Source organism: Haemaphysalis longicornis, unplaced genomic scaffold (genome assembly GCF_048455015.1).
Source record: "Haemaphysalis longicornis isolate Haplotype H1 unplaced genomic scaffold, Haemaphysalis longicornis Haplotype H1 scaffold_7, whole genome shotgun sequence".
In the NCBI taxonomy this organism is placed as follows: domain Eukaryota; kingdom Metazoa; phylum Arthropoda; class Arachnida; order Ixodida; family Ixodidae; genus Haemaphysalis; species Haemaphysalis longicornis.
Genome location: NW_027526422.1, coordinates 145269357 through 145296108, shown reverse-complemented (window position 1 = coordinate 145296108; position 26752 = coordinate 145269357). Strand labels below are relative to the sequence as shown.

The window sequence follows — 26752 nt, the reverse complement described above, 5'->3', positions numbered from 1 at the left end:
CACGTTCACGACGGATATTTATCGTTTGTATGCGTTGTAAATACATATTTCTTTCAAGCAGTCACTCTGTTCGCAAATGTGGTGTATTCATGAGAGTTTCAATGTTTCTGACACAGTCTTAGTGTTGTACATTCGGTCCGTATGAGCGCCAGGCATGTGTCACAGGCCGGCGTCGCGAAACCGGCACATGCAAGGAGCTGATTGTAATTTCATTGCCCGGAAATATACTATCAGTATCTCCGTAAGCAGTGTTTCGGTCTTGCTTCGGCTATACACTACGATGCAAATCGGTTTTGTGTGCTTACAGAGCACTCACACCTGATCACGCAGTTACGCTTCATACCTCAGGTATTGATCACTACCCTTGACATGCCAGTGCGGCAGAAGATTCACGAACATTCTACAAAACAAGTGCGATTGATATTGCGAAATTCTATGCACGCATCAGCACACAACAAAAAATTTAATGCTGGGTTGCCTTGTCGCGAGGTTGGCGCCTGCAGTCCATTGTCTGATAAATATATCTTCCGTGAGGGCACGGAGGCGGGCTTATAGAGTAATCCGCGTCCGCGACTAAACGCTTCTTCGAAACATCATCATATGACACAGGGACCCTGCAGAATCCAGCACAAACTGAGATCAGATGGCCTTTTCAGATACCACATTTTTCCAGTGACACCTTTTATCTCTTGTGAAGTTATTTACTGTATAATAAAAAACCGTCTGCCGTGTGATCAGCTGTTCGTTGAAGTCGAAAAGTCGAAAAATTCCCCCGCATTTCCCCGAGGGGGAGAATGTGAAAGTGGGAATGCACGGTTGTCGGCCCGCTTGCGGCGCTTGCGCTCGGCCCCCGCAGCCCACCGCCTCGCCGCCTTCTCTTCCATCTCTTCCATCGGGTTTGTAGTATCACGTGTACACCACGCAGTTATCAAGCCGCTATAACGCCGCTGAGTCGCCAACGCACGCCGCTGACGACGTAGTTTGAATGCGTTAAAGATATAAGGCGCGTTACTCACACTGATATCAGCGTGGCGTCCGTGGCTTAGTCGGTAGAGCGTCGCGCTGCGGCCGCAAAGTCCTCGGATCGAAACCTGGCGCCGGATGCTGTTTCTTTTTTAAATATAGAGGAGCTCTGCGGACGCCGCCGCCGCCGCCGCCGCCGGCTGTGGATGGTTTGGGGTCGCTTATAAAGTGCATTCGCACTTAAAACAAGAGGAAGGTGAACGCACAGCTAGTGTGTATTATTCGTAAGAAAGTAGTTCATTGTTCATTGTTCATTGCTTGGATTCGATACGCATTTGTATACTAGAATAACTAGCGCCTCTTCCCCCCGCCCCCCATATCTTATGAAATAACAATGCATTTTGCATCTAGTTGGTCCAGTGAGGCCTGCCTTGCTTGAGTTTTGACGAACCTCGTTATCATTTCGGGAGCTGCACAGGTTGTTCTATTCCCGTACGAGCTGTTCTGTTCCTTCCGGACTTGGAAGACCATTGATTTTTGCGCGGTTTCATTGCCTTCCCTTGGTCGATCCTTCCCATAACGCGTTAGTGGGCACATATTTATGGACCACAGCCTTCGAATATATCTAACATTTTCGCTTGGCTTGTATTCCCATAAAAGGCACAAGTTATTGTCAGGTATGGGTTAACTACATCCACCAAACATATTTTATAGGCGAATCATCTCATGCTTGGACCTGTGCCAATCCCTTCCTTGTTGTTGTCCGCCATCCGCACTCTACTGCGCATGAGCGTCTCTTCAGCCCCGTCAGCGTTTGGCCTGACATCAGCGCAGTACATTATAAAAAGCAATAATTAGGCGCCACCCGGTTTCGATCCCACGACTCTCCGGCCGCAACGGGAGGTATGTGGCGCTCTTCCCACTGCGCTACAAACCGAGACGGGCGCATGTGCTACGAATGCGCCTTATGTACTTCACTCAATCAAACTACGGCAAGAAGCTACTGATACAACGAAGGCACGCGAAGCTGAACGTCAACAGAAACGACGAACTGAAAACTTTAGAGGAGGATGCTGAATTTCCCGTGGGAAAGCTGTGGCGGGAAGCGCCACGCGCCTTGCAGCTCAACCAGAGAAGAGGATGGAGAGGGCGGGCAGCGGGAGAGGAGCGTGAGCACGCAATAAAGAAAGGCGAGAACCACGAGGTGTTCGATCAGGTAACGCGGGTGTCGGTCTCTTCGCTGTCTCTACATTTCTGTACATTTCTCTGTCTCTACATGTGGGTACACACTACGTTCCCATTCGGGCTCCGATAAATGAAACAACATAACGGCCACACAATAGAACCTACACATCGCCGACTCGCAGCAGTCGTGCCGAAATTTCACGAACATGAGAATTCACCACACAACCCGCAGTATTCTTGCACAACACCCTCCAAACCGTTCCATCAAGATCAGCTGGGCCCCCGTTCATCTCGACGTCTTGGGCAACGAGACCGCTCATCTGGCTAGAGAGCTATCCCGTAGAGCCACTGTCGCCTTAGGGGAGCCTGAGTGCATGAACCCCACGGTCACGTACCAAGAAATCACACAACACTAGCGACTATAGCGACAACATTACATATCCTTAGAGACCTGGAGCGACTCCTCCGTGCCTTACAAACGAACACTCTCCCCTCCCCACCACAAGTCCCATTTTGTCTCCTACGTGTTTCCTTCCGCAGGACAGTCTATCACACTGTAGTAGGCTGCGACCAAGCCGCACTTCCCCGCCCCAATCCCTATCCCTAATATGAGCTTTAGGAGAAAGCTTTGGCCAGCTCCACCCTCGTGAATCACCGTTAGCTTGTCGAGGGGGCTGTGGACGCGGCCCGAGTGCAAGGTGTCCTGGACTAGAAAAACCACCCCGAAGAGCCCATTTTATAACTTTTTTTCTGAATAAAGCTTATCCTCTCTCTCTCTCCTTTTTTTCCATGAACTTAATTTTTATTGTAAAATGTGCAACAAAGGGTTGTCAGAAAACGTAATAGTGAGCCTGTACACTTGTGGCCTTGACCCGGCTTGTGTACACGCCTTTTTTTCCTATAGTTTCAAAAACTTAGTTTGGACATACGGAATTGATTATCCTTCTGGCTGTCTTCCTTTGTTGTGTTGCTGGATGTGTCTTTTGTTTTTATTCCTTACAAGACGGCAGTTTATTAAGGCCATCAGACGGCTTGCTCAATATTAAGAACCTTAAGTAGCCAAGACATTTTCTATAGACGAAGGAGCGTTAGTGTTTCGCATGTTTCGCAGCTGTACATTTACGTCTCAATCTTGATTATAATATTTACGAACGTAAACACCTGCTCCTCTGAGTTGTTAAAAGCGAACGGAAGTAGCGAGCGCGTCTACAACATTTTGGTCAAACATTTCCGATCGCTCTGTTCTCGTGGCATTTTTAATGTTTTCAAAGCACGTTGTATGAACATTCGCCCAGCCGTGGCTTGCACGGTCTTATCTCTGCCGTCCTCCTATTTGTCAATATTATGCCTGTTCACAAGAATATTTACTCCGATTATGAATGCGCGCCCAGTCGTTTTTTTCCCAAAGTAACATCAATACAACTTACCCATGAGCCGCGTAGTGCAGTGGCTTATTTCCTTTTTTGTCTTCACACTCCGGGCCGACATCGCCGTCGAGGGCAAGTTTGATCAACTCCATTTTGCCGAAAAAGCAGGCGGCGTGCAGAAGTGCCTTGTTTGTGAAAAGAAGCGGACGATAAAAGTGTACTTGAGATTATGTAACGGCAAGTTGCGCAACCTACGCCCAAACACGCTTGTAATGTACTAGTGCAGCATGCCGCCAAAATGCCAATTAAGCTGGTTTTTAAAAAACACGAACAAGCAAGGTACCACGCGGTTAGAGCGGCAAATAAAGAAGATTCCAAGTACCAAGGTACTTATAGTTCACAGCTTGGTAAATACTGATGTCTTTCTATTTTGACTGAAACCATTGGAGTGTCCATAATGTACTGCGTGCTTGACGGATCTCTTATATATTTATAGCTCAAAAAGCTATTTATTGCAGCCTAAATTCAGAACTACGTGCTCTAAAATGTCCAATTTTCAGTTTCACGTTTTTACTGCTGTAACTAAATAGTGTACTTTGTTATTACCTATAATATCAGTGCCCTACTTAAAATAACTGAGGACCCTTTTTTCTACTTTTAAAATTATATATTGATTTGAATAACGTTTGCCCTTAGATTTGAGCCGTAGTTACTCTCCAGTAAGTCCAGCCGATTAAACTACAACCGTAAAATTTTTGACGGCCTCTTTAAGGATTTTACGTTGTACTAACCTGAGTAACACCTACTAGTTTTATAAACGTATTCATGTAAGGGTGTTGCTTGGTGCAGAAGTACGAAGTATTGATTTTTGCCCTCATGAGCTTTACGCTAACCTTAATTAGCCTACTATCTTGAGTTTACCCCATTTAGTTTACTGTCACACAGAACATGTTATATTTACTGATTGTTGGGGTTTTACGCGGCGACACTACACAGGCGATGAGGCGCGCCGTAGTAGAGCGCTCCCCATTAATTTTGACAACACCATGTGATCTTCAACGTGCGCCGAAATCTCGAACACATGGGCGTTTTTGCTTTTCGCCTCCACCAGAAAACCGGCCGCCGCGGCCACGAATCGAAACCGCGTCCTTGGGGTCGTCAGCGCAACGCTATACCCACGAAGCCACCGCGGCGGGTCGAACATGTTGCATGTTTCTTATAAAACTATTGTTAATTTCAGTAGATTATAAGTAAATTATTTCTTTTTGACGTTGTTCATGGATTTTTTACACATCTGGGTAGTTGTTATGCACAGAAGTTGAAAAACTATATTGCGCATCGTAACAACATTTTCGGGCACCTAACTCTTTATTTTGTGTGAAGGCGAAACACAATGTCCAGTGTGAGGGTGCCGTGGAGCGCTTTTTGACTTTCCTTTTCTGGTTCTGATATGCTTTCAGGGTGTATTTAGATGAACCCATGGGTTCTACTACTGAGAATGGGGGAGAATGAAGTACCTCGGAGAAGAATTACTTGTCTAATGTCATCAGATAACTGATAAACTTGGTGAAAAAATTATTTTCTCTTGTCTGGTCTTGCGTTGTTTGCACGCTCGAATGACATCGTTGAGGTGATATCAGGCTTGGCTATTGCCGGTTATCAGATGAAACAATGCGCGCATCCAGTTTTACTGCGCAGAAGACCATAACAAATGCAAAGGACGAAGTGGAAGGCGTATCTAATGCGACGAGACAATAACGCAGTGCTCATCCGTGCTCGCGCTAACTGTAGCTGTCGCAGCGCTTTCGTACAATGATGGAAAGAGTGCAAGCGCTTATGGAGAAAGCTACCGGGTCCCTTTTGCGGAGAACCATGCCGACTCTATGTGATCACTGCACTGGTGACTTCTGCGTCATTAGGCGCGCCTCGCGCTCTCATTTTTTTTGCTCTTTATTTCTGAAAACATTGTGAACCCAGATCAGCGGCAGTTATTTGCGCGCGGTTAACGCTTTCTTTCTTGCTTGCTGGCTAGCGCTACGACGCACCCGAAGGCCACGACGGAGACGGGACCCCACCAGCGGCTTGAGGTTCGCAGGACACAGCCTCCAGCCTAGCCACACCCTCAGCCGGAAGCCATCATGACTAGGTATGACCGCCCACCTACGCGTTACCAGAATCTTCGATGAACGAAGACACGCAGGATCACATTCAGAGGGCTGCGCTTGCGACCGAGTGTTCATTTCAAGATAACCAAGCTGGTGACCTGGAAGCACTGCTCTTATTGCAGAAGGTTTGCGGCGCTGTTACGAGGCTACTGAAGGCAGCGACACTGTTGGGTAAAGCATCTCACCATCTCCGGCCGACTTCCTAGAGGCTATAAACGTTCCCGGAGATATGGAATGGTGAACTCATGGGGTTGATCAAAGCAATTGGTGAGAGGCTACGTAGCGACGAGTTTTGACACAAATATTTCGACGCTTTTTAACATTATGGAGACACATGTCGCGTAATTTCTCGTGTGCGCTTGTATGTGAACGATATGCGAGCGCTGGCATGAGATTTCTCGTCAATGGCACTGCCGGCAAGCCAAATTGCATACAACCACTGAAAATCGCGTCCACCAGCATTCAACATTAATCGCATCCAGACTACTCGTCTAGCGTGTGCACACTGTTCCTACCTGACGAGTTGTCGAGAGGGCAGTGGTCGAGACGGCTGTCTATAACCACCTGGGGCTTTTCCCCATCATCAATCTGAGGAGCAATGCCAACTATTCGGAGCTGCCCCTGCTGTCAACCAATGGTTTGTTGTTTCAACACATCGATATATCGAATATTACCCCCACGACACCGGGTAAACGGATCGAGGTTAGAATCTACCGAATCTACCAGTGCGTGCACATCACGAGGTACGCAACTTCGACTCAGGATAGTGTGGGTCAAGGCAGTCCATTGGAGTACTTCAAATTTTCCAAGGGCAAGGCGCAAGACTGCGTTCCGTTCACAGACACGTGATACACGAACAACCGCGAGCAGAACAACTCGCTCCTACTAAAACACGAGAAGACGATCGAGAGCAATAGCTTGAGCAGTACTTTAGCATCTCTCTTGAGAGATCAATTAAACGCGTTTATGGCGAAGATCAATTGGGAGGAATCCTCCGTCAAAGACATTTGAGCTTTCCCAGCCTCAACAGCCCCCAACACCTGCAGCCGCTGATAATGGAAGTCGGAGGTTATGGTAGGGGGCGGCGCACATGCCCCAGTACATTCGCATCCCTGGTGGAAGAAGCGATGGTTCAAACACAGCTGAAACTTCCCAAAGTGCTGAAGATGAGGCTGAACGTCATGACTTGCCGAGAGAACCGAGCAAGCAGTGTTTACTCCTAAGAGTATTTATTCCTAAGAGACAAGTGCGAGTAATGTGCAGCTACTTTTCTCCCTATGCGAGCTTTCAGTGTGTTTGCATGCCAACATAATCGATCATACAAACAGTGCCAGGACTGCTCAGTATAGCCCTTTCCACACGTAGTACGCGTCATAAGTCAGCATGTGCATTGATTTTGTTCATCCTTTAAATATGGGAGTACTTTCTGCCTGGCAATGTAAAATCCATTCAGTTTCATCTTTCTTGAGCATAAGAGTCGGAGCCTAAATGTCAACCGTTCAGAATGCGCTCGTCGTTTCCTAAATTTAACATTGCTGTTTGCTGCCTAGATACATTTTTTCGCATTGGGAGGTAACGCAAGCACACCCGAGCGATAATTACTCTCTCTTTCTACTGTGAATCCACAACACACAACAGTGATAATAAAAAATCTCGCCTCTTTGCATTGTGCCTTAAACGTGAACCTTGTATATTTGTCATGTGTTTCTTCCCATAGATTCTAAGTAGCGATCTCTATAATACGATTTCCTTGAAAATGAGCAGCAGAAAAGTGGGTGCCTTCTGTGATGACACTTCCTGACAGGGGCTTTTATAAACTCCTTTCCCGAATTGTTTCTTCAGTATCATTTCGATCTTGTAGCCATTGCACATAGGATACGCACAAATTTCCCTCCCGGTGTGTGTGGTCAGGAAATGCGTATGAATACCTTATTAAAACTATAAAAGTCGAATTTCAAGAGGAACTCTGATTCACAAAACGAGTTACTAACAACAATTCTCATGTTCTCGATGAATCGCTCGATAATAAAGCAGGTAAATTGCCTTTTGGTCTATACCGTGACGCAATTCCTTTGCAATATGCTTTATTGCAGAAACATGTGTGAATAAATTATTACATTATAAATAACAATCTGTTAAACTTTTTTTTAAACAAGAGAAAAGCCACTCAACTTGCCCAATCTATTTCCAATAGGCTCCGCTTCAATTTGATGCCGAGTACGAAAGCAATGATCAGGTTGTTTTAATGCATTAAAATCTAAATGGCAACAGTAACATTGGATAACACCAACATTTTAAATTGGTTCAAATTGTTTTAACAGCTAAAAGCTACACGAGCCTAAATTTTGTTATGCTGAACTACGATCTCTGTCATAAATTTTAATTCTGAAAATACATCCGCCTTCTCTGCTTCACGTTTGGACACCGCAAGGAGAGTATGGTCACACAACCTCTTTGACCTGAATACACAAATTCACGTCATCAATCACGTGATCCGGGAGCTGGGCGTGCACTGGTTCAAGTTTTTTGTCCCCTGTGCACTGATTATCGTCACATCACCATAATCATCATCATCATCATCCTGGTTGGGTCGACTGCAGGACGGAGGCCCCTTCTAAAGACCTCTAGCCATGTCTATCGACTGCATAAATCCACCCTTTGCCCCGAATTTTCGTAATTCATCCCACGTGGGCAAACAATAATGCTGATGAAACAATAAAACGATAATAAGCAAACACTGTTATTGCGGAACGTCACAAAAATCTTCTTCACCACGGAGTTTAGCAAATAGTGCGAGAGTAAGGATTTAATCACTAAGTGAAACATTATGAAAGCACGCCCACTTACGGCCGGGTTGAATGCTGTAGAGAAACTATGTAATATTGTTGCTCCTAACTATTCATTGTATTTCTCAGCTTTTGTCAGTACACAATCTATCCGGGTAATATTGATTCCTAAATGAATACAGTGGGTCATAGGCAATGAACTAGTCGAAAATAAACGTATCTCTTTTCATGGTATCTAGATGTACGGGCGATATCAATCAAACTTTTTTTCCGTGAAAAATCTTTGTGGTACTGAAAAGAGTGTGCTGAAGTAATAACATTCGAACTGACTTTAATGTTCGTTTTGCTTTTATTTTTATTTTTCCGATCTTACCTCAGGCCCACATCTCTGGATGTGGGGAATCAAGCGGTCAATTTCTTTCGAAAGCTTCTTAGAAGAACACGATCGGCTTGTACCTACAAAAAAGCAAAACAGTGCGGCACAAATGCTATAAACAGATTTCGTGTACCACGAGAACTCATTATTTCACATGTTTGTTAATGACTTACTAAATCTAATACACATTCGAAACGTCTTTCTCCCGACATTAGGATCACAGAAGCACGCAATTCGCTTCAATCCTACATTTAAGACATTTCACCCTTCCAATAGATATTCGAATAATTTCATCTGTGGAATTAAGACTACTGTGCACTGGAAAGTTTGCGCATTTCCGCCGAATAGGCGACACAGTTTGGGATATCTATGTTGCACTATTCAACGCGTATATCGAATCGGACAGCCGGAGGCGTCGTACCGCACGGAACCTTCCCGTTACGCTGATTTGTCTTTTGCGGTAATAAAATAAAATGTGCCTCTTTAATAAAACGTTCATTGATGATGTTTTATGCGCAATTAAATGAGACGCGCACTGTGCACGTCTTTTTTTATTGAAAAAAGAAACAACACGAGCGCTGACAATGTTTGTGCATTCGTTTTTTTCCTCCTTTGTAACTCGAATTGTATGAATTTGTCAAGTCTGCGAAAACCCCAGAGGCTTCACGTGTTTTTAAACTGCGGGGCGTTCAATTGTTTTTTGCATGTGTGTGGCGGTGCCACTGCTGTGGTGTGTTTAGCGTAGCGTCGCGGACAATAAGTTAGCTACCCTTGCCGAGACGAGACAACGTCCAGTACCATCGCGTTTGGTACAGTATGAATACCAGAGTAAAAAAAGAATGAATTGCCGCCTTTCATGTTAGAAGCCGTAGGTAATGCAGTTCACTCGGAAACGGCAGTACTTTGTTGTAACCTTAACTATTTTGAATGTGGAGCTCGCCGTGACACTTTATTATTTTATGGTGAGGCTGACAACCCAAACGAATCCTGGTCAAAGTAAGAGGAGCTAATAGACAGGCTTGTTTTATTCTATATAGCAGTTCAGATTGTGCAGGATTAAACGGAAAGGGAACATCGGCTCGGAAGTTTTGTGCACGATAAATCAAGATCAATATTAGTAATTAACTCCTCGTTCTAAATAAACAGTACCATTTTGCACAGAAAGATAAACTAAACTAGACGGGGATTCCTACCAGTGAGGGCTTCTGTAGAGCATCTCTGAACACAAAAACAAGCCTCTCGGTTTTGGGAAATCCAGTTGGCAAACGTACTCTCAACGTCATAACAACTTACTAATCGGTAAGAAATGTTTTGTTTATTGCACTCAAACTTGCACTGTCTGTGGAATGAACCCACAACTGCCGCTGTATCACCAATCTAGAAGCCTGCTTATAAACCCAACTCCAGCACTACCACGTCATACCAATTCCGCAGAAACAATCGCAGTAAGGTGGAATGTAATGTTTCCTTATGCAGCGTTATAAGCAAACGTGATAATAAGCAACATACGCAGTAATCACAATAACAGACGAAGCATATGCATTAGTAAACGGTAATAAGCAACATACGCAGCCCAAGAAGCAAACGTAGTGAGCAGTCTTCAGTAATCGTAGATTGTGATGCTAAAATTGTTGTGCTCACAGAAACCTGGTTCTTGGTAAGATTCGAGATAGTGGAGGGTTCCACACTTGTGGTGAGTATAAGCTTTACAGGTCTGACAATAACACTGGAAGTAGAGGAGGTGTCCTGATTGGTGTTTGTAGTGGTGTGCCCTCGTATCTTGTTCCCTCAACGTCCTCTTCATACTTTTTGGCGATGGCGTCCACTGCGGTCACAAGACGCTATCTTGTGTGACTGCTACCGTCTACAAAACTCCTCATAGGATTTTGTGAAATGTTGTACGATGCTTTAAACTATATAGTGGTTGGGTACCCTGGAGTCCGTATTTTTATATTGGGCGATTTGAATTTTCCCGATTTCTTTTGGATCGGTGGTGATAACAATGTTACATCCGTACACATGAAGGACATTTTTTTTTAATATTTGTAATGACTTACTTCCCCCAAGAAGTAAAGAATCTACACGTATTACTTTTACTTCCTCGAGTTTGGAAGATCTGGTCCTTACCACAACCCCTGGTGAAATTCCTTTTATTATTCCTGGGTTCAGCGATCACAGCATTCTTCTTTTTACTTACGATGTCACCACCACAAAAGCAGCTTCTGTTAAAACCATAAAGGATTACAAAAGCGCCGAGGTGGCCTCAATCAACGCGGAATTTAAACGTTTCACCGGGTCATATCTGTCTAGCATTTATTTGCGCGCTGTGAAATGGAGAGCATTTCAGAATGCTGCAGAACCAATCATTATTAGATTTATCCCCAGCGCAAAATCCGACAATCACCGTTCTGTGTGGTTCCGATTTCTCTCAACCGGCTGCGCAACAGAAAGAAATGGTTATACTGTAGCACACTATTATCTAAAAGCCCCGAAAGGAGGTCATCCTATCAAAATGGCTATAAGCATGCGCTTCTTGCAGCAAAACCTTGACTTTTCAACTGAAATCTTGCAATGTTCGCTACATACTAAGCCTCGCAAATTCTGCTAAACAGTGAACCGTCCGAAGAATGAAACGATTTGTTGTGTGTGTTACGGTAGTGCGATACCACCGACTGGGTGTTATGTAGCCTTTCAGAATGCTTTTGTTCTTTCTTTGTGTAATCGCGTTTTTACTTCATTGCCCGAGGTCGATAATGTGTATTTCCCGCCCATGAGAGTTTATTCTTGCCTAAAACAGTACAACCCATATGACCTATTTTAACGCAATAGCGACGCTCATTTTTCGATTTCCCCGTGGCTCATAGCCGTCCTCTATCAGTCGTGCCCATCAGGCGTCCACGGAAATACGTCACCGCTGCCAATCCCACGCTATGACTAAGGCAGCACTATTAGAGGGCTCCGCTGAACCTGTAATGTGCCGCTACGGCAACAGAAGTTTGGAAAGTAGAAAAATGGTACAACGCCGGATACGAAAGAAAGGACACGCGTTTTACCAGGGTCCGCGCATGCGCAGGAAAACTTGTTCTATGCCCATTCGGTGGTACCATGCTCGGCAGGCACGGTCTACAGCCGTTCCCGAAACTTACGCCATCACACCAAAAGCGTGTTTCCACCACAAGATCACAATATAAATTTCCGATAATTTATTCCCCGAACCGACTTGTGGGCTACGAGGCATGTTGTTGTGGAAGCCTCCGGAATAATTTTGACCACTTTAAGATTTTTAACGTGCGCCGAAATGACGACAATCTGGAATTATTGTTTTCTGCTTCCATCTGAAGAATGGCCGCCGCGGCCGGCAATTGAACCAGAGTCTTGGGGCTCAGAACCGCAATGCCTTACCCACTCAGCCACGGCACTGTGTTTTCCCCTGGGACGTACGCCAGCACCAAAAGTGGGTGACCTAACTAAACACCAGTGGACAAAACAATAATGCCAGTTTCTCAGAAATCAAGCAAGGCGTAGATAAAAAGCTCGAAATAGCTAAAATAAACCTTACTATACCGCGTCTACTCACATAATTTTCGAACTGCTTTTCAATATTCCCACGGGTATGTTTCCGCTGCAAGGTCTCTTCGGTAAACGACAGATGGCACCACGTGCCCAAATTAAAAATTGCCCTAAAAATAGGTACGAATATCTTACCAGAGAACAGCCACGTAAGAATGCTCGGTAGGGTTCTATACAAGCGGGTATTTCCCAACTCACAATCGCCAAAAAGAGAAAAAATCTTTAACCAATTATTGCCCACAAGTAGAACGTCCAACCAAGCGAAGATCAAGGAAAAGAGAAAAGAAACGATAAGATTCATGCAACCACTGATCATGACCACAATGTTGCAGAGCCTGCCATACCAGAAATTCACCCGCTCCAAAAAAGTGAAAGAAACACCATCATTAGGACAGCATGTATATAAGGCAGTTCTCGACCTCGCAAATTTGACCATGGGACAACCTAACAAAGGGCTGACCACCAAGGGGACAGAATGAACACGCATAGATGGGACTAGGAGAAAGAGACGGCCATTTACTCGATGGAAGGATGAAATAACGATATTATGAGCAAAGAATGGACTCGGGAAGCGCAGGACAGCAGCCGGTGAAGGTCTATGACAGAGGAATTCACGCTGCAGTCGTCCTGAATGCGATATTGGTGATAATAACAATGAATAGTTCCTCAATTTGTGTATTCCTAACGCAATGAAAGAAATCGGAGAAACCACTCTCTTAGCACCAATAAAGCCGATGCAAAAACAAAATCGGGAAGGACCATCATACCCCTTTGAAAAGGTACCGACACCCCCAAACAGGTACCCCAAACTGAAAAGAACAAAGACAGGCACCCCCCCCCCCCTCTCTTTGAAAGCAAACCCCTGCAAGTCATGACAGACAAGGCACCGACACAGTGCCACCCATAAAAAGTTTCCTCTACAAAAACATAGCTACAATCCTACACAAGAAGGGGCGCTATGGCAGGCTCTTGTTCATCAGGGGAAAGTTTCAATATCATCAGACCACAGTATAAACCTACTCCGGGATATACGAAAGCCCGACGCCGCAGGTGTGGTTGACTACTCTGGCAATCTTTGCGACTGCACGGCGAATAAACATACAGGAACAAAGAAGTGGAAGTTGGAGCCATCCTCTTGGCAACCCGAATAGCGGAGGTATCAAATAGAAGCGTAACATCATTACAGACTCACGATTGACATTTTACAGTTTTCTGGAGGCAGAATACCAATCGCTACGGTAAGATATTTCCACCCATAATGCATGAAGTTAACAATGTTATTTGGACGGCCGGGTGCAATGGTCTGGAAGCGAACGACGCCTTATGCAAAAGGTACACGAACTCACATTCCGTCCTCCTGGTGACCAAGACTACCATACTGCCTTCTTCGAAAAACGATAAGTACTAATCCTCATCGTATGCCTAGGAACATAATATTTCCCCTTGCTACAACGATATGTCAACGTCGAAAGATTCCAAACTCCGCGGGATAAAAACCAACACACTTATAGGAAAATTCATGCGCGTTAAAGTGTTCGGTGGGAACAACAGACTAGCCTAAAGTTCTGCTGAAATAGGGAAAACATCCACAATTTTGCACAGACCTAGTAATGTCCTAGAGTATGGCCAAGGGAGAACAACTCAAACATAACACATTTCACTTCTTTAAAGCATGGGAGGCAGATTTGACCGACTCGTTACCTCAATATCAGCGCGAGCTGATCTAGAGGGCAAGAAAAGGAGCTGCTGGATATGGTGCCGTAAAATCAGGTTCCAGTTTTGAGCTCCCGGCCATCTCTTTACCACATTTTCCTAAATCACATCTATTTCTTCCTGAACAAAAGTATTCTCTCTCTCTCTCTCTCTCTCTCTCTCTCTCTCTCTCTCTCTCTCTCTCTCTCTCTCTCTCTCTCTCTCTCTCTCTCTCTCTCTCTCTCTCTCTCTCTCTAAAAAACGCAAAATTGTTCTGCCCAGCCTAGAAATCACAGAAAAAACATTTTAGTACACTAATACTGACTGCTCCGCGCTCAAACTGACCAACACCTCGTATTTGCAACCTTTCACGCTGACATTTTAGGCAACAGAAGCGCAGAGAACTTTCCTCTCTCCTGGGACCCAGCGATTGAAAACCCTTGTTGCTAGTCTTTCACTTTTTGATAACCTTGCGTGCTAGCGAAGCCTAGGTCGTAAATACAGCAGCTACGTACGAACGAGCTCCGTTGGAGTTAAAGTATCGCTGTCACGCCGTACATCTTAAGATGCAAGCGTAGATGCCTACTCAACTTTTTTCGTACGAACGTAACAATGTGAAATTATCTTGTCTCTTCTCATGGGTACCTCGGCGTTCACGTTAGCACTAATCTTAATGGCAAGAACAATTAGGTTTCTAATAATGCTGATCGCCTTCTTGGCTTCTTACGCCGTAATTTTGCTCTTTCTCCAGTGTCGTTCAAGCTCTTCATATATAAACCCCTCGTTATTTCAGAATTAGAACATGTATCATCCCTTTGGGACCCTTATATGCTGGTGTTGCCTGCCTGCATCTTCGGAAGTCATTCAAAACAGCGGTGCTCGATTCATTCTCATAAACTACTCACGAACATCACGTCAATTAAAGCTGTTCTTAAACCTAGTGACCCTGCTGCTGGAACAAAAATTGCGCGCTTGTGCCTTTTTCACACGATTTACTTTATTAACTCCTTCTAAAACCAGATCTCATTTATGCTCCATCCTACAACTCCTCACGTAACCCTCGCAGCTGCAAGGTAAGGGTTTAAGCTGTCGCGCAAACCCCTATTTTTACCCCTTCATGCCCAAGACTCGCGACTACTGGAACACCTTCCCCGCCTCCATCCCCAGCTTTTCTGACCCTTAGGGACATTGTTCGAAACAGCAGCACCTCCTTTTGTGTAACTTGTTACCCACTCCTCTCTGAACGCCTTCGGGTTTTCAGGGTATTTTACTAAAGAAATAAATAAAATTATAAACAAATCAATAAAAATAAAAGAATAAATTATAAATAAATAAACAAAAATATTCGATTCACCGAACACGGTAGAAAACACCAAAGGGATTTTACCGAGAGGAAAAAGTTCCGCATGGAGAATGAGCAAGGGATCCACCAGCACAGTTGTAAGAAGCACCCCAACTTCCCCCGCGTCGCTGCTTGCGGCTTCGGCTTCGCTGCTTGCGGCTTAAAAGCGGCTTCAAACCTGATGAAAATCAGCTACTACACTTGCGAGAAGGAAGCGAGGTGTATGGGAAAAACTCGCTCGCTCCGGCAATTAAGTTTCTCCTAAAACATACGGGCTCCACGACACGAGAGGTTAAGTATTGTTTTCTTCAGTTCTAAATTCTGGTAAAAACTCTCCGGATGTCAGAAGGATTATTGAAGAAAAGACGGACGTTCGATTTTCGAGGGAGTCAATTCTAATACTCCTTGTCAAGATCAGAAACTGCGCTGTCCAAAGAAATATCAGGTGTTATTGTGCAGAATCACGCGGAAGCCCTTGTGCTTGTCTCGTCACAACAAGGATACCACTTCAAGAGCTTGAACATTCGGGTTCGTAGAGGGCATGTACTTGAAAGTGTTTCCACGTATATTTGCAGCCGTTAACCACGACAATGGAAATAAACTGCAAGGCACGGCACTGCAAAATGAAACATGAGACACCTGTCTCTACGATGATTGTTTCTTGAATAGGCAAGGATAAAGGGCGTCGCTTGATTGTTTTTACAGCATTATTTGGTTGTGAAATGCGCCCCTAACGCGAACAAATTTTTCAACACGTTGCTTCGCGGTTGAGTCGATCGACATAGCGACCCGCAGATACGTGGAGGAGCCCACGTGTGGGGCTATTATTTTTAAGATATGGTTGTCCTTGTAGTCGCAGAGGCCATAAAGAAAAAAATCTATTCATAATGATAGAGGCCGCTTCAACGGCGAAAGGCTTGTACGTGTTGTTTATTCAATCTTTCATAGTGGCGTTCTTGTAGTTGACTATGCGAGGAAAAGTATATTTCCCAACAAGCTCATCTAACGCCTGTTTTGTCGATTACAATGTGGAATAAGCGCTAGAGCCAACTTTATTACACCAACATATTTGAGAGGAGCTTCAATAAAGCTCCAGATTGGAGTCTCTCATTCTAAATGTCGTGTTTATCTGTTTAGGGTCGTGTTGATGTATTGTGTTAATATTTAACATTGCTGGTGTTCTCGTTTTAGAGCATATTTTTTTTACGTTTTCGCCCACAGAACTACGTACAATAGCAGGGCGCATATATTTGTGCAATGCTCCATTTATAGGTTTAATGTTCAATCAAACTGCACACCGCATGGCTAATTTGTAGAACAATAAATACAGCAACTCTTTTCGCCGTTTTGTTAATCAGGCAGCTGTTTCCTTCAGTGCACACCGAGTTGGGTGCACAAAAACGAATGCACCTAATGTTACATGTCATTTTTTTTCTGCGGCTACTATGTGATTTGCGCGCAGCGGCGTCATGAGAAGCATAGCCGTGTGCTGTTGCCGGCTTTTATTAGCGCTTTCACGGTATAAAAGTATTTTCAGATATGTTACACTAGGTAAATGAAAAGTCTACTAAAAAAACAGATAGCTATTGTGGGAAACATACGAATAACACGAAACACGAATTCGCTTTCTTTCGGTGGAATTTTGAGGCTGTCGTAATACGCTGTCAGTGGCCCTCAATGCGGACGTCTATTTCTAATCCGCAACATCTCCGCTGCTGCAAGGTGCCACCTTGTGCTCCCTCGAAAGGTGTTGGAAAACGAGCGTTCCGAAGCGCGGATAATTAGAGGGCAATCACCACGAAAGTCGCACGCTGTTCAAAACAAGATGTAACGCTAGGCTGCATAGTTTTATCACTAGGGTATGCATCAGAAGAGTCTCTTCAACTAGACGTTGCCATTTTGCATATAAATATCCGAAGCATTACTAAAAACTGAGATCAGTTATGCGCGCATCTGAAAGAAAGGAAGATTGGTGTGGTTTTAAATGAAGTGAACGTTGACGCGCAAAGACAGCTTTCTTTTTGACTTAATGGGTATTTGAGAGCGGGGTTCTGTCGAGAAAATCAAAAAGGTGGCGAAATCGTGCTCATAACCGAGAACTGGCTGTTAGGTTCTACTCAATTCAACTTTGAATATGCAGCGGCCTTGCGGATGGCGATCAGTAAGAGAAATTTAACGTACAAGATATGTGCAAGTTACAGGCAACCAAACATGAACATTAACTTGTTTTGAGATGGAATGAATCAAATGCTAAACCGTCAGATGAATGAAAAGGATCTTGTAATAACAGGAGACACTAACATGCGTGTTATACAAGAAAAAAACCGCAGTAATGAACTACCACAATTTATTATCAGAATTCGGGCTTTGAGTGCTCATCAGTGACTGCACAAGGGAAGAATACTTAATGGAACAAATCACCAGATCATGCATAGATCGTAATATAACACGTCGAATGGAGCAAAGGCATCAGTGTTAGTGATGAGACTAAAGTTGGCTAACCATAATTTTCTAGCATTAGCGATCTTTTTAAGGCGATCAGTTAAAATGCTGAGCTTTTAACACTGAAAAAAATTTAGACAACAAAGAATTGATGCCTACATAAGAGATACTAACTGAAATTTTTCGTGACATCTACGAGTGTTCCAGTAGGTGTGTAAAATTAAAACAAAAATATTTTAACTACCGATGCATCACAACTGAAGTAATGTCTCATTGTTATTTGAAAAATAAAGCATGGCAGTGGTGTCGGAAAAAAACACAGGATACGCTAAAGAGGCAGGAGTTTCGGACTTGGCGGAATTTTGTAACAGCCAAAATACGCCGGGCGCAAAACGAGTATCACTTGCCCCAATTTCGCCAACATAAGAATAGCAGTAGGAAACCTTCAAGATAGCGAAAAAATTATTGGGAAGAGTTACGCGAGCGTAGATGACACAATAGAAACTTTCCGAAAGAAAAGACGCATAAATTGTGCCATAAATATAACAACACGTTTATACAAACCGCAGAGGTTTTGTTGAAAAAGGGGTGCGAAGATATAACGCCCACGGAAGAGTACAAGCCACTACGCGCGTGCGTTAACACAGCTTGTCTGTTGCTGATTACCGAAGAAAAGATTTGGAACATCACCAAGGAATAAAACCGTTTAAACCGCACGGATTTGACAACATTCGTCCAAGAAACTTGTTGTGCCACTACAGCAGATTAAAACATGCGCTTTAAGGATTCCTAATGGAATATTAAAAACGGGAAGCATACCCAAATACATTAATTTTTTTATTGTAAGACCAACATAAAAACACGCACAAAAAGGTGATATCGGTAACTACAGACCGATTGCAATATTATCAGTGTTGTCTCATGTAGTGGAGACGCATATTGCGTCTGTAATGCAATCCTTTTGCGAAAAGTACGAACTAAATACTCCCTGCACGGTTTATTTTCACAGAGAACAAGAACAGAAACAGCATTTTGCTTTTTAAATTTTCGTAGTTCGTTAACGCCTGTATTATTAATAACGAAGCCGTTTTAGTGTTATTTGTATACACGCACCAAAGCATTCTATACAATAAACCATAAATTGGTGTTACCAAACTCACTTCTTTTGGGTTTCGTGGGCAGTTCCTTAAGTTCTTGACGAGTTCTTCCACAAAACGATTTCCGTACATAAACTTCATGGAGAGTACAGCGGACTTTAAGAAATACAATGTGTAGTCCCTCAGGTCAGCACACTAGGGCCCATACTCTTCATTATATACGTTACCGATCTTAGGTTACTTCCACTAAAGTCAAACGTGTTCCAATATGCATGTCCCCTCTAGTATTGAAAATAGGCGACTGCTCTCGCGGAAAAAACAGTTTTCCAAATGACATTCACAGTCATAGATTTGTTCAAACAAAACTCTATTTTTCTAAATCTACAATAAAAACAAAATTGTTTTGCTTCAGGATCCTACATAAAGTTTTTTGTCCGGGTGAGCCTATATATTTGCATATGTCATAATGCTGCTGTTTGAAGTGTAGCCCCCTTACATTAGATCTCTAAATAAAATATTTAGGCCTCTTCTTTGACCATCACCTAACATGGAGTAATCAGTTGTTGTTTGTATTCAAGAAATTAAGGGGTGTAGCAGCTATGATTCACAACTGGAGAGGGGAGGCACCTCTGCAATTTAACACAGACCATATATACATACACAGGCGGAAGAAATTTTGAATTGTGGAATTACTTTGTATGGTTGCTGCTCGGATCACAAACAACAATGCATAAATAGAATAATTAACAGAATAGCAAACAGTATTGCCTAATTGCCTGTAAAAAAGGTTGAAGATGCGAAAATAGAGGACAAGTATTTTTATTAAGTATAGTTCAAGCGCGCCTGTTTTTGGGTACGAGGTACTACCACGATATTATTTCTGCAATCAATGCAAAGTTCCTGTAGGGAAAAGTAGAACGCTTAAAAAACAGAAAGGTTCGTGAAGCCGCGAGTGTACACAAAGTGCGGGAACAAAAACAAGTAAACATTATGGGCCATAATTTTTAATGCTCTCATAAACGATTTATGACAGGAAAACCCTAAGGAAAATGCTTAAGAAAATTCGAGAATATCGTGTCTCAGGTAACGTATATTGGTGAAGAATTGTGTATATTGTGCTGTCTACAAGTACGTTTTTGCTGTTTATGTTGTGTTGCAATGCACAATTCTGCTATGTGATTTTCAAGCAGGAAGTACTTTTCGTGTTCAAATTTGTGTGTGTGCCTATTCTCTTGTATGAATGTTTACACCAACTGCCTGGAAAGCCAACAAGCATTCAGTGCTTGGCTGGTCCAGAGAAAAAATACGTAAAACAACAGTAAATAAAGCTGAAGGAATGAATGCATGAATGAATGAATGAATGAATGAATGAATGAATGAATGAATGAATGAATGAAGAAATGATTGAAATAATCAACTAGATAATGGGCGGCCTTTTTTCAACATAAAAAAGAAACTTGGGCATCAGGCTAGCATGTCTGATTACTTGAATGAGCATTTTAACCAAATAAGTAATAACTAGGCACTTTTTTCAATGCCACACACGCAAAATAAAACCGTCTGCCTGTGTGGGTGCAGGAGAGGTATTATTAGCTGATGCATTTCACTTACATTCGACTCTACTTTTAGGTTGTGTGCTAAACGCAACGCTGGTCATTCATCTCATAGAGCAGAACGACTCGTGATTTTTACAGACAACAAATATCCCAAATTCTCACCATTATTGTAGGCAAGCTGGAAATTGTGAGATGAAGCAGTAGATAACTTCTGCTCTCTACTACAAAGCAACGACGAAAATTCGCTGTCTGCGTACCGCGTGCTTCGAATGTGTATGCAAACTAGAGTAGTCGTTACTTACATGCAACGTTTGCGAAGTGTTTTCTTGAAATTTAGGGCAATTTCTCTTTGCAAATAATTTCATTACTCCGCGAAAGGTTTTTTTATGGAGCTACTTTGCAGAGAAGTTCTAGGAAGGATGGTAAAGCCGTTACTACGTTACCTTCACCCCATGCTTCCCGGCCCTCGACGAGTTGCAGAAAACTTGTTCGGATGCTCCAAGCACGGCCATCACTGAACTCTACGATGGCGTCACCGTCAGAGTTGACGTCGACAACTTTTCCAGGCTCAAGGAGGCTTTCTACTTGTTCTGTAGGAAACTGAAATAGAATGGCAATTAGAGGTCAATTTACCTACGCATTCAAACAATGTTTACCAATGGTTTTGAGTGACTTTTGTATGTGTACAGAACGCGCCGCGAAAATGGTGTTGTTTTTCGGTCTTAAGTAAACGAGCAGCTACATGCGTCTTTTCCTATCTGATCGAGCACTTTCTCGTAGCCTCTTTTTGGTATTCAACCGCTCTTACGTTATAAAGCAAGATTTGAGATCGTGCCGACTTTTCAAAAGAAATAGTTAGTGAGAGCAACTGCGAAAATGAACCCCTTTTTTATGAAAATCCTTTTCTTCGATATGTTTTTTTTATTTTATAGAAACACAAGCCATATTTGCAATTATTACAACGAAAAGTTCTGAATGTGTATACCATAATAGCTCATCAGCGTGTAGCAAGGATCATCTTTCTGAAGTTTAAAAGCGAACTTTTTTCCCTGTGTTAATTCTGTGTAATAAAACGACTGTAATATAAATAAGATAATATAATTGATGGCACGGTTACGCGTTTTTAATGTTCTTTTGTGTACAATTTGCTTACGCATGGTTCCTTTTTAATGAGATGATTTCGTTTACGAACGTAGCTTTTGTCAGAAGCAGCCCTCTTACTGCTCTTGCCACAGAGAGCCGTGACAAACCCTTTTTTCAGCAGCATGCTATTTGTCCCCGGGACGCATATCCTCTGAAAGCATCAGTGTAATCTTATCACTACTTTCCCTTGAGGCTCGTTCAGCTAAAGGGCCACAGCCTTCTCGACAAAGGGTATTATATTATTTGGGGATCTTGTGGAATGACACCAGCACAGGCTATACAAGTACAAATTAAGGCGAATAATGGTCCTTCCTTAATCCTGCATTTCCGAAGCTTACGGAAACCGTGGTGACGAGGTTTTAGGGAGATCACAGATAGAGTACGAACCAAAGTTAAGTTGAACGGCTCATGCTGATCCTGGATCCTCCAACGTTCCAGGCAAGGTAAAAATTCGGCTTACAATGCACTGCTTCATTGCAATTTCTAAAAACTGCGGATTAATGTTGGAGGGAAGTAACTTCGTTCGTATCAAGATAAGTCATAAAGACTTCCCCGGCCGCAAGGGACTGGTATGTGCGTCTAAGGTGGTACTAAGCAGGTACCAAGGTTTATGTCGAATCATCATCATCATCATCATCACATCCTATCTACACCCACTTAAGGGGAAGAAATGATCTCTCCCATTAATCTCTAATTACTGTGCTAACTACGGTAATCTCCCGGTTATGTGCTAACTGCGACAATTTATCCCTGCAAACGTCTTGGCCTCATCTGCCTATCTTACTTTCTACGGCCCCCTGCTACGCTTGCCTTCTCTAGGGATCCACTCTGTTACCCTTAACGCGCAACTGTTATATTGCCTTCGACATTCATGGCACGCCCACATCCATTGCTTCTTAATTTCTAATAATATGTCCTTAACGCGCGTTTGTTCCCTGACCCGCTCCGCTCTTTTCTTGTCCCTTAATGTTACACTTATCATCTTCCGTTCCATTGCTGGCTGAGTTATCCTCAATTGAAGTTGAAACCTCTTAGTAAGCCTCCAAGTTTCTTCCCCTTAGGTGAGTACCGGTAAGATGCAGCTGTCATACACTTCTACTTGAGGGACAATGGTAGGCTGCCATTCATTATCTGGGAATGCCTGCCGAATGCACTCCACCCCATTCTTTCCTTATAATTATCTCTGCCTTATGGCAGGGATCCGGATTCACAACTTGGGCTAAGTAGATATATTCAGTTACCACTTCCCCTGCCTCGCCACCTATCTTAGACAGATGTGCTGTTGCTAGGTTATTGTTGATTACTTTATGTTTTGTGCATATTAATTATCAGGCCAATGGTTCTACTGTGTTTGTGCAGTGCGGTAACCATGCTTTGTAAATCGTCCCCCGAGTTACTTAGCAAGGCAACTTCATTAGGAAACCTTAGGCTACAGAAGAGTTCTTCATTATATCTTACTCCCACCTGTTTCCAATCCAATGTTCTGAGTACTTCTTGTAAACATGCTGTGATTATCATGCGAGAGATTGTGTCTCCTTGTCTGACGCCCTTCCTTATAGGTATTTTACTGCTCTTGTATGGAGGATGATGGTAGCTGTGGGCCCATTGTAAATATCCTCTAGTATTCTTACATTATGCTTGTCTACAACCTGGTTCCGTAATGCCTGAATGACTGCTGAGGTTTCGACCAAGTCAGATGCTTTCTCATAATCTATGAAGGCTATATATAGGGGTTCCGTATACTCCGCGCATTTCTCTATCACCTGATTGATCGTGTGAATATGGACCATTGCAGAATAGCCTTGCGGAACCCTGCTTGTTCGTTAGGTTGACTGAAATTTAATGTGGCAGAAATTCTGTTAGCGATTACCTTGGTAAATACCTTGTAGACGACTGACAGGAAGCTGATCGGCCTGTAGTTTTTCAAGTCCTCCATGTCACCTTTCTTATGGAATTATGATAATGTTCGCGTTATTCCAAGATTTCGGTACACTCGCGATCATTAGGCATTGCGTGTACAGGGTTGCCAGTTTTACTAGTACAATTTGGCCGCCATCCTTCAAGAGGTCTGCTGTTAACTGATCTTCACAAGGTGCTTTGCCCCCTTTCCATTTCAGTTCATATCAAATATCGCTATGAAAATAGATGTTTTGTGGTATCGGCACGCACCAGAAGAAGTTATATGCTTCATGGCCGTAACAGACTAAGGTCTATGGCGCCAGTCCTCTGAAGCCCGCTGGCATCATAACTACGGGGAAATCTCTGTATTTCAACATATAAATTGGGTAGTCGAGCGAAAAATACACATTGAGAAATGGAGATACCACATTATTTTTGACGTCGGCTAGTTCTATACCGCGTTGTAAGGAATCTAATAGGAACAAAAAAGCACACCACATGCCCCAGGAATAAATATTTCAAAGACCTTCTGCCCTGACAAGGGAAAGTTCAGCGAAGCCGGCGCTCTTATGAGATTTGCTGTGCTTTATATTAGCCGCACTTGGGATTCGCTAGATTGACAGTGGCGCGATATTTACGTCACGGACTGTGAACACAAAATATTGGGGGGAGAGACAATGACGTTTTATGCAAGCGCCGCTACAGGTGGCCGCCGAAGGGCGCGCGGCATTCCGCAATGGCAAAGAGGACAGAGACGCAGGGCGTGGCGAGGAGGACACATGAATCTGGAAAGAGGCAGAGCCGGTGCAAAGGAGTATAAAATTGGCCTGTAATCAAATCGCTTCCGTAGATAACCATGCTCCGCTGTGGAACGCACAATGTGAGCAAGCCATTTTACAATGATCACAATTACACGAACTCCCTAAAGTTGGCTTAATAACTGAGCACTGCTGCTATGCTCAAAAGTCATTTCACCAGGAGCAATATAAGGCATCGTATATTATAAAGGGAAGACCTAGACCTTTTTTTTTTATTTTAATGCGTAGCATTGCCTTCCGAGTACCCCGCAGCCAGGCTGGTGTCACTACCTGCCTTCTCAATCGCACCTGAAGCAGTAGCACCCGAAGAACTGGAACCCGAAGGGCGGAGCCCTGCTTCGCTCTTCGGGTGCTAAGCGTATAGAGCTAAGCGAACGGCAGTGAAATTTCACGCTAAATACGTAAGCAGTCTGTACAAACGCCACCTTCCATTCCACAGTTTAAGGAACTCTACAATAAAATCGTTTCTTTCTAGCACCTGTAACGCGTAAGCACACTTTTAACGCGGGAGTTTACGTTTCAATTTTTTTTCCTTCATACACGCTCATCATACATGTTTGTGTCTTTGTTTTCAATATAATTCGCGACGGTCACGCCGCTGCAATCATGTTAGTTGCAGTACGCATGTTAGTTTTAAGTACGCTGTACACCTCGCGGTCATGGCTGATAAAACAATTTCGGATTTATAAAAATAGTGTACGATCTGCACACATTCCTCCGGTAACAGGGGTGCATAAGTAAAATCTTTTATGTTAACTCTCTCCGACACAAGACTCGTGATTTGAGTTACATTTTGGCGAGTGAATTTCCTTGGTTCCGCTTTGCCTCTTCAAGGCCTTATTTTTAATATTTTGCCCCGTCAGATGCAAGAAAATGTAAAGCGTCTTCTCCACAACCTTTCGATGAATCTTTCCGTTTTGTGCAGCATTTTTGTCGTCTTTAACAAAGTTGCTTATTGCATTAAAACAATACGGGTTATTTGCATACGCGGCACCACCATGCAAACCTCAAGCTCTATTCACCGTGCCACAGACCCGTGCACATGATGTGTGCGATGTGGCGGGGACACTACGGGGTTTCTACCTCATCGAAATACGAGCAGTTAAATGCGTTTTCTGTGGGTTATCGCATGCCTATTTATAATCTTCCCCGGAGCATTTGAGTGTACATACCATGTCAACGCAGTATTTTTAAATTATTGACGATGCGGTCTAAAGTGCTAATGCATATACATAAAAAATAGTGTATGACGAGGATACGGCAAGCTCCAGTCGCTGGCGCTTAGAGGAGGCGGGAACTACGGGGCAAATGGCTTTTCTTAGGAAGCCAGAGGCGAATAAAAAATAAAACAATCAATTACAACATACACAGGATCATGATTGCAGTGAGTGTCTAGAAATGAGAAGAAGAAAAGCTGACCATCGAATATGTATGCTAACTTGTGCTGATGCTTTAAAAATTGGAACGGCTTGCACTTGTGGTGCAAGGATAGAAAAAACAGCAGACTGGGGACCCCCCTCCCTTCATCGGAGACTTGGCTGTGGCACTTCGCATGGATTTCCCAACTTGCTGCTGAAAGTTATACATGACCGGCATACCCCGATCATTTTGTAAGCAGGCTTTTACATCCTTCTCAGTGTGGACCGCGTTCGATCGCTATAGACCCCGCGGCAACCAGCTTCAGGAACTCGGCGTTTATAGCGCAAAATCAGCGTCTGTGATCCCCACTTCAGGTACGAACGCACGTGAACTGGCGAGGAGCACACCTCGAGAGAGATCACGCCGCCAACGTAGAGCAGGTATTTTGTATTTTTTTGTGAGCTCCTCACGCGGCGCAAGTTTACGCGCAAGCCTGGCTGACACCGTGCTCTCCTCACGAGATGCAAGGTCATGCACGCTCACTCTTTGTTCTTGGTATTTTTTCTGGTAACGCGTTCGCGGCGGAACAAAACTTTTTAACAGATCCGGTGTTAAAAAAAAACTACTGTAATTACAGTCCAAACGTGAAGAATTAGGAGTTAACCGCGGAATCCTGACAATGGCCTTCCTTCCTGCAGCCGCGGTCACCTACTCGCGTGCATTTACGAGGCGGAACTTGTTAATGGTTTGAATTGAAAGCGTATACACTTTCAGTCGACCTCACTGGTGATCTCCACGACACCGTCAATCTGCTGAACCACCCACGGCAACAACTACGTAATTAGCTGGAGACGTGCCTCAATAAATATAGCAGGACGTATCTTGTGGTGCAAAAAGCATTGCACCCACCTTCCGTCGCCTCCGAGCCGCCACAGAACTGTGCTCGATTTCGCGATTTATTTAAACCTTACTGTAGCAGGTGTTCCAGGGTA

At 43.6% G+C, this 26752-nt stretch overlaps 1 protein-coding gene across 1 annotated transcript in view; it reads right to left on the bottom strand.

The window, feature by feature from the left end:
• Positions 1-26752, bottom strand: part of LOC144146585 (uncharacterized) — a 78031-nt gene that overhangs the window by 14212 nt on the left and 37067 nt on the right. The window contains exons 7-9 of the mRNA XM_077678527.1: positions 20985-21141; positions 8840-8922; positions 3576-3700 (exon numbers count right to left, since the gene is read on the bottom strand). Coding sequence (XP_077534653.1) covers positions 3576-3700; positions 8840-8922; positions 20985-21141 — 365 coding nt within the window. The remainder of the gene's footprint in view (positions 1-3575; positions 3701-8839; positions 8923-20984; positions 21142-26752) is intronic.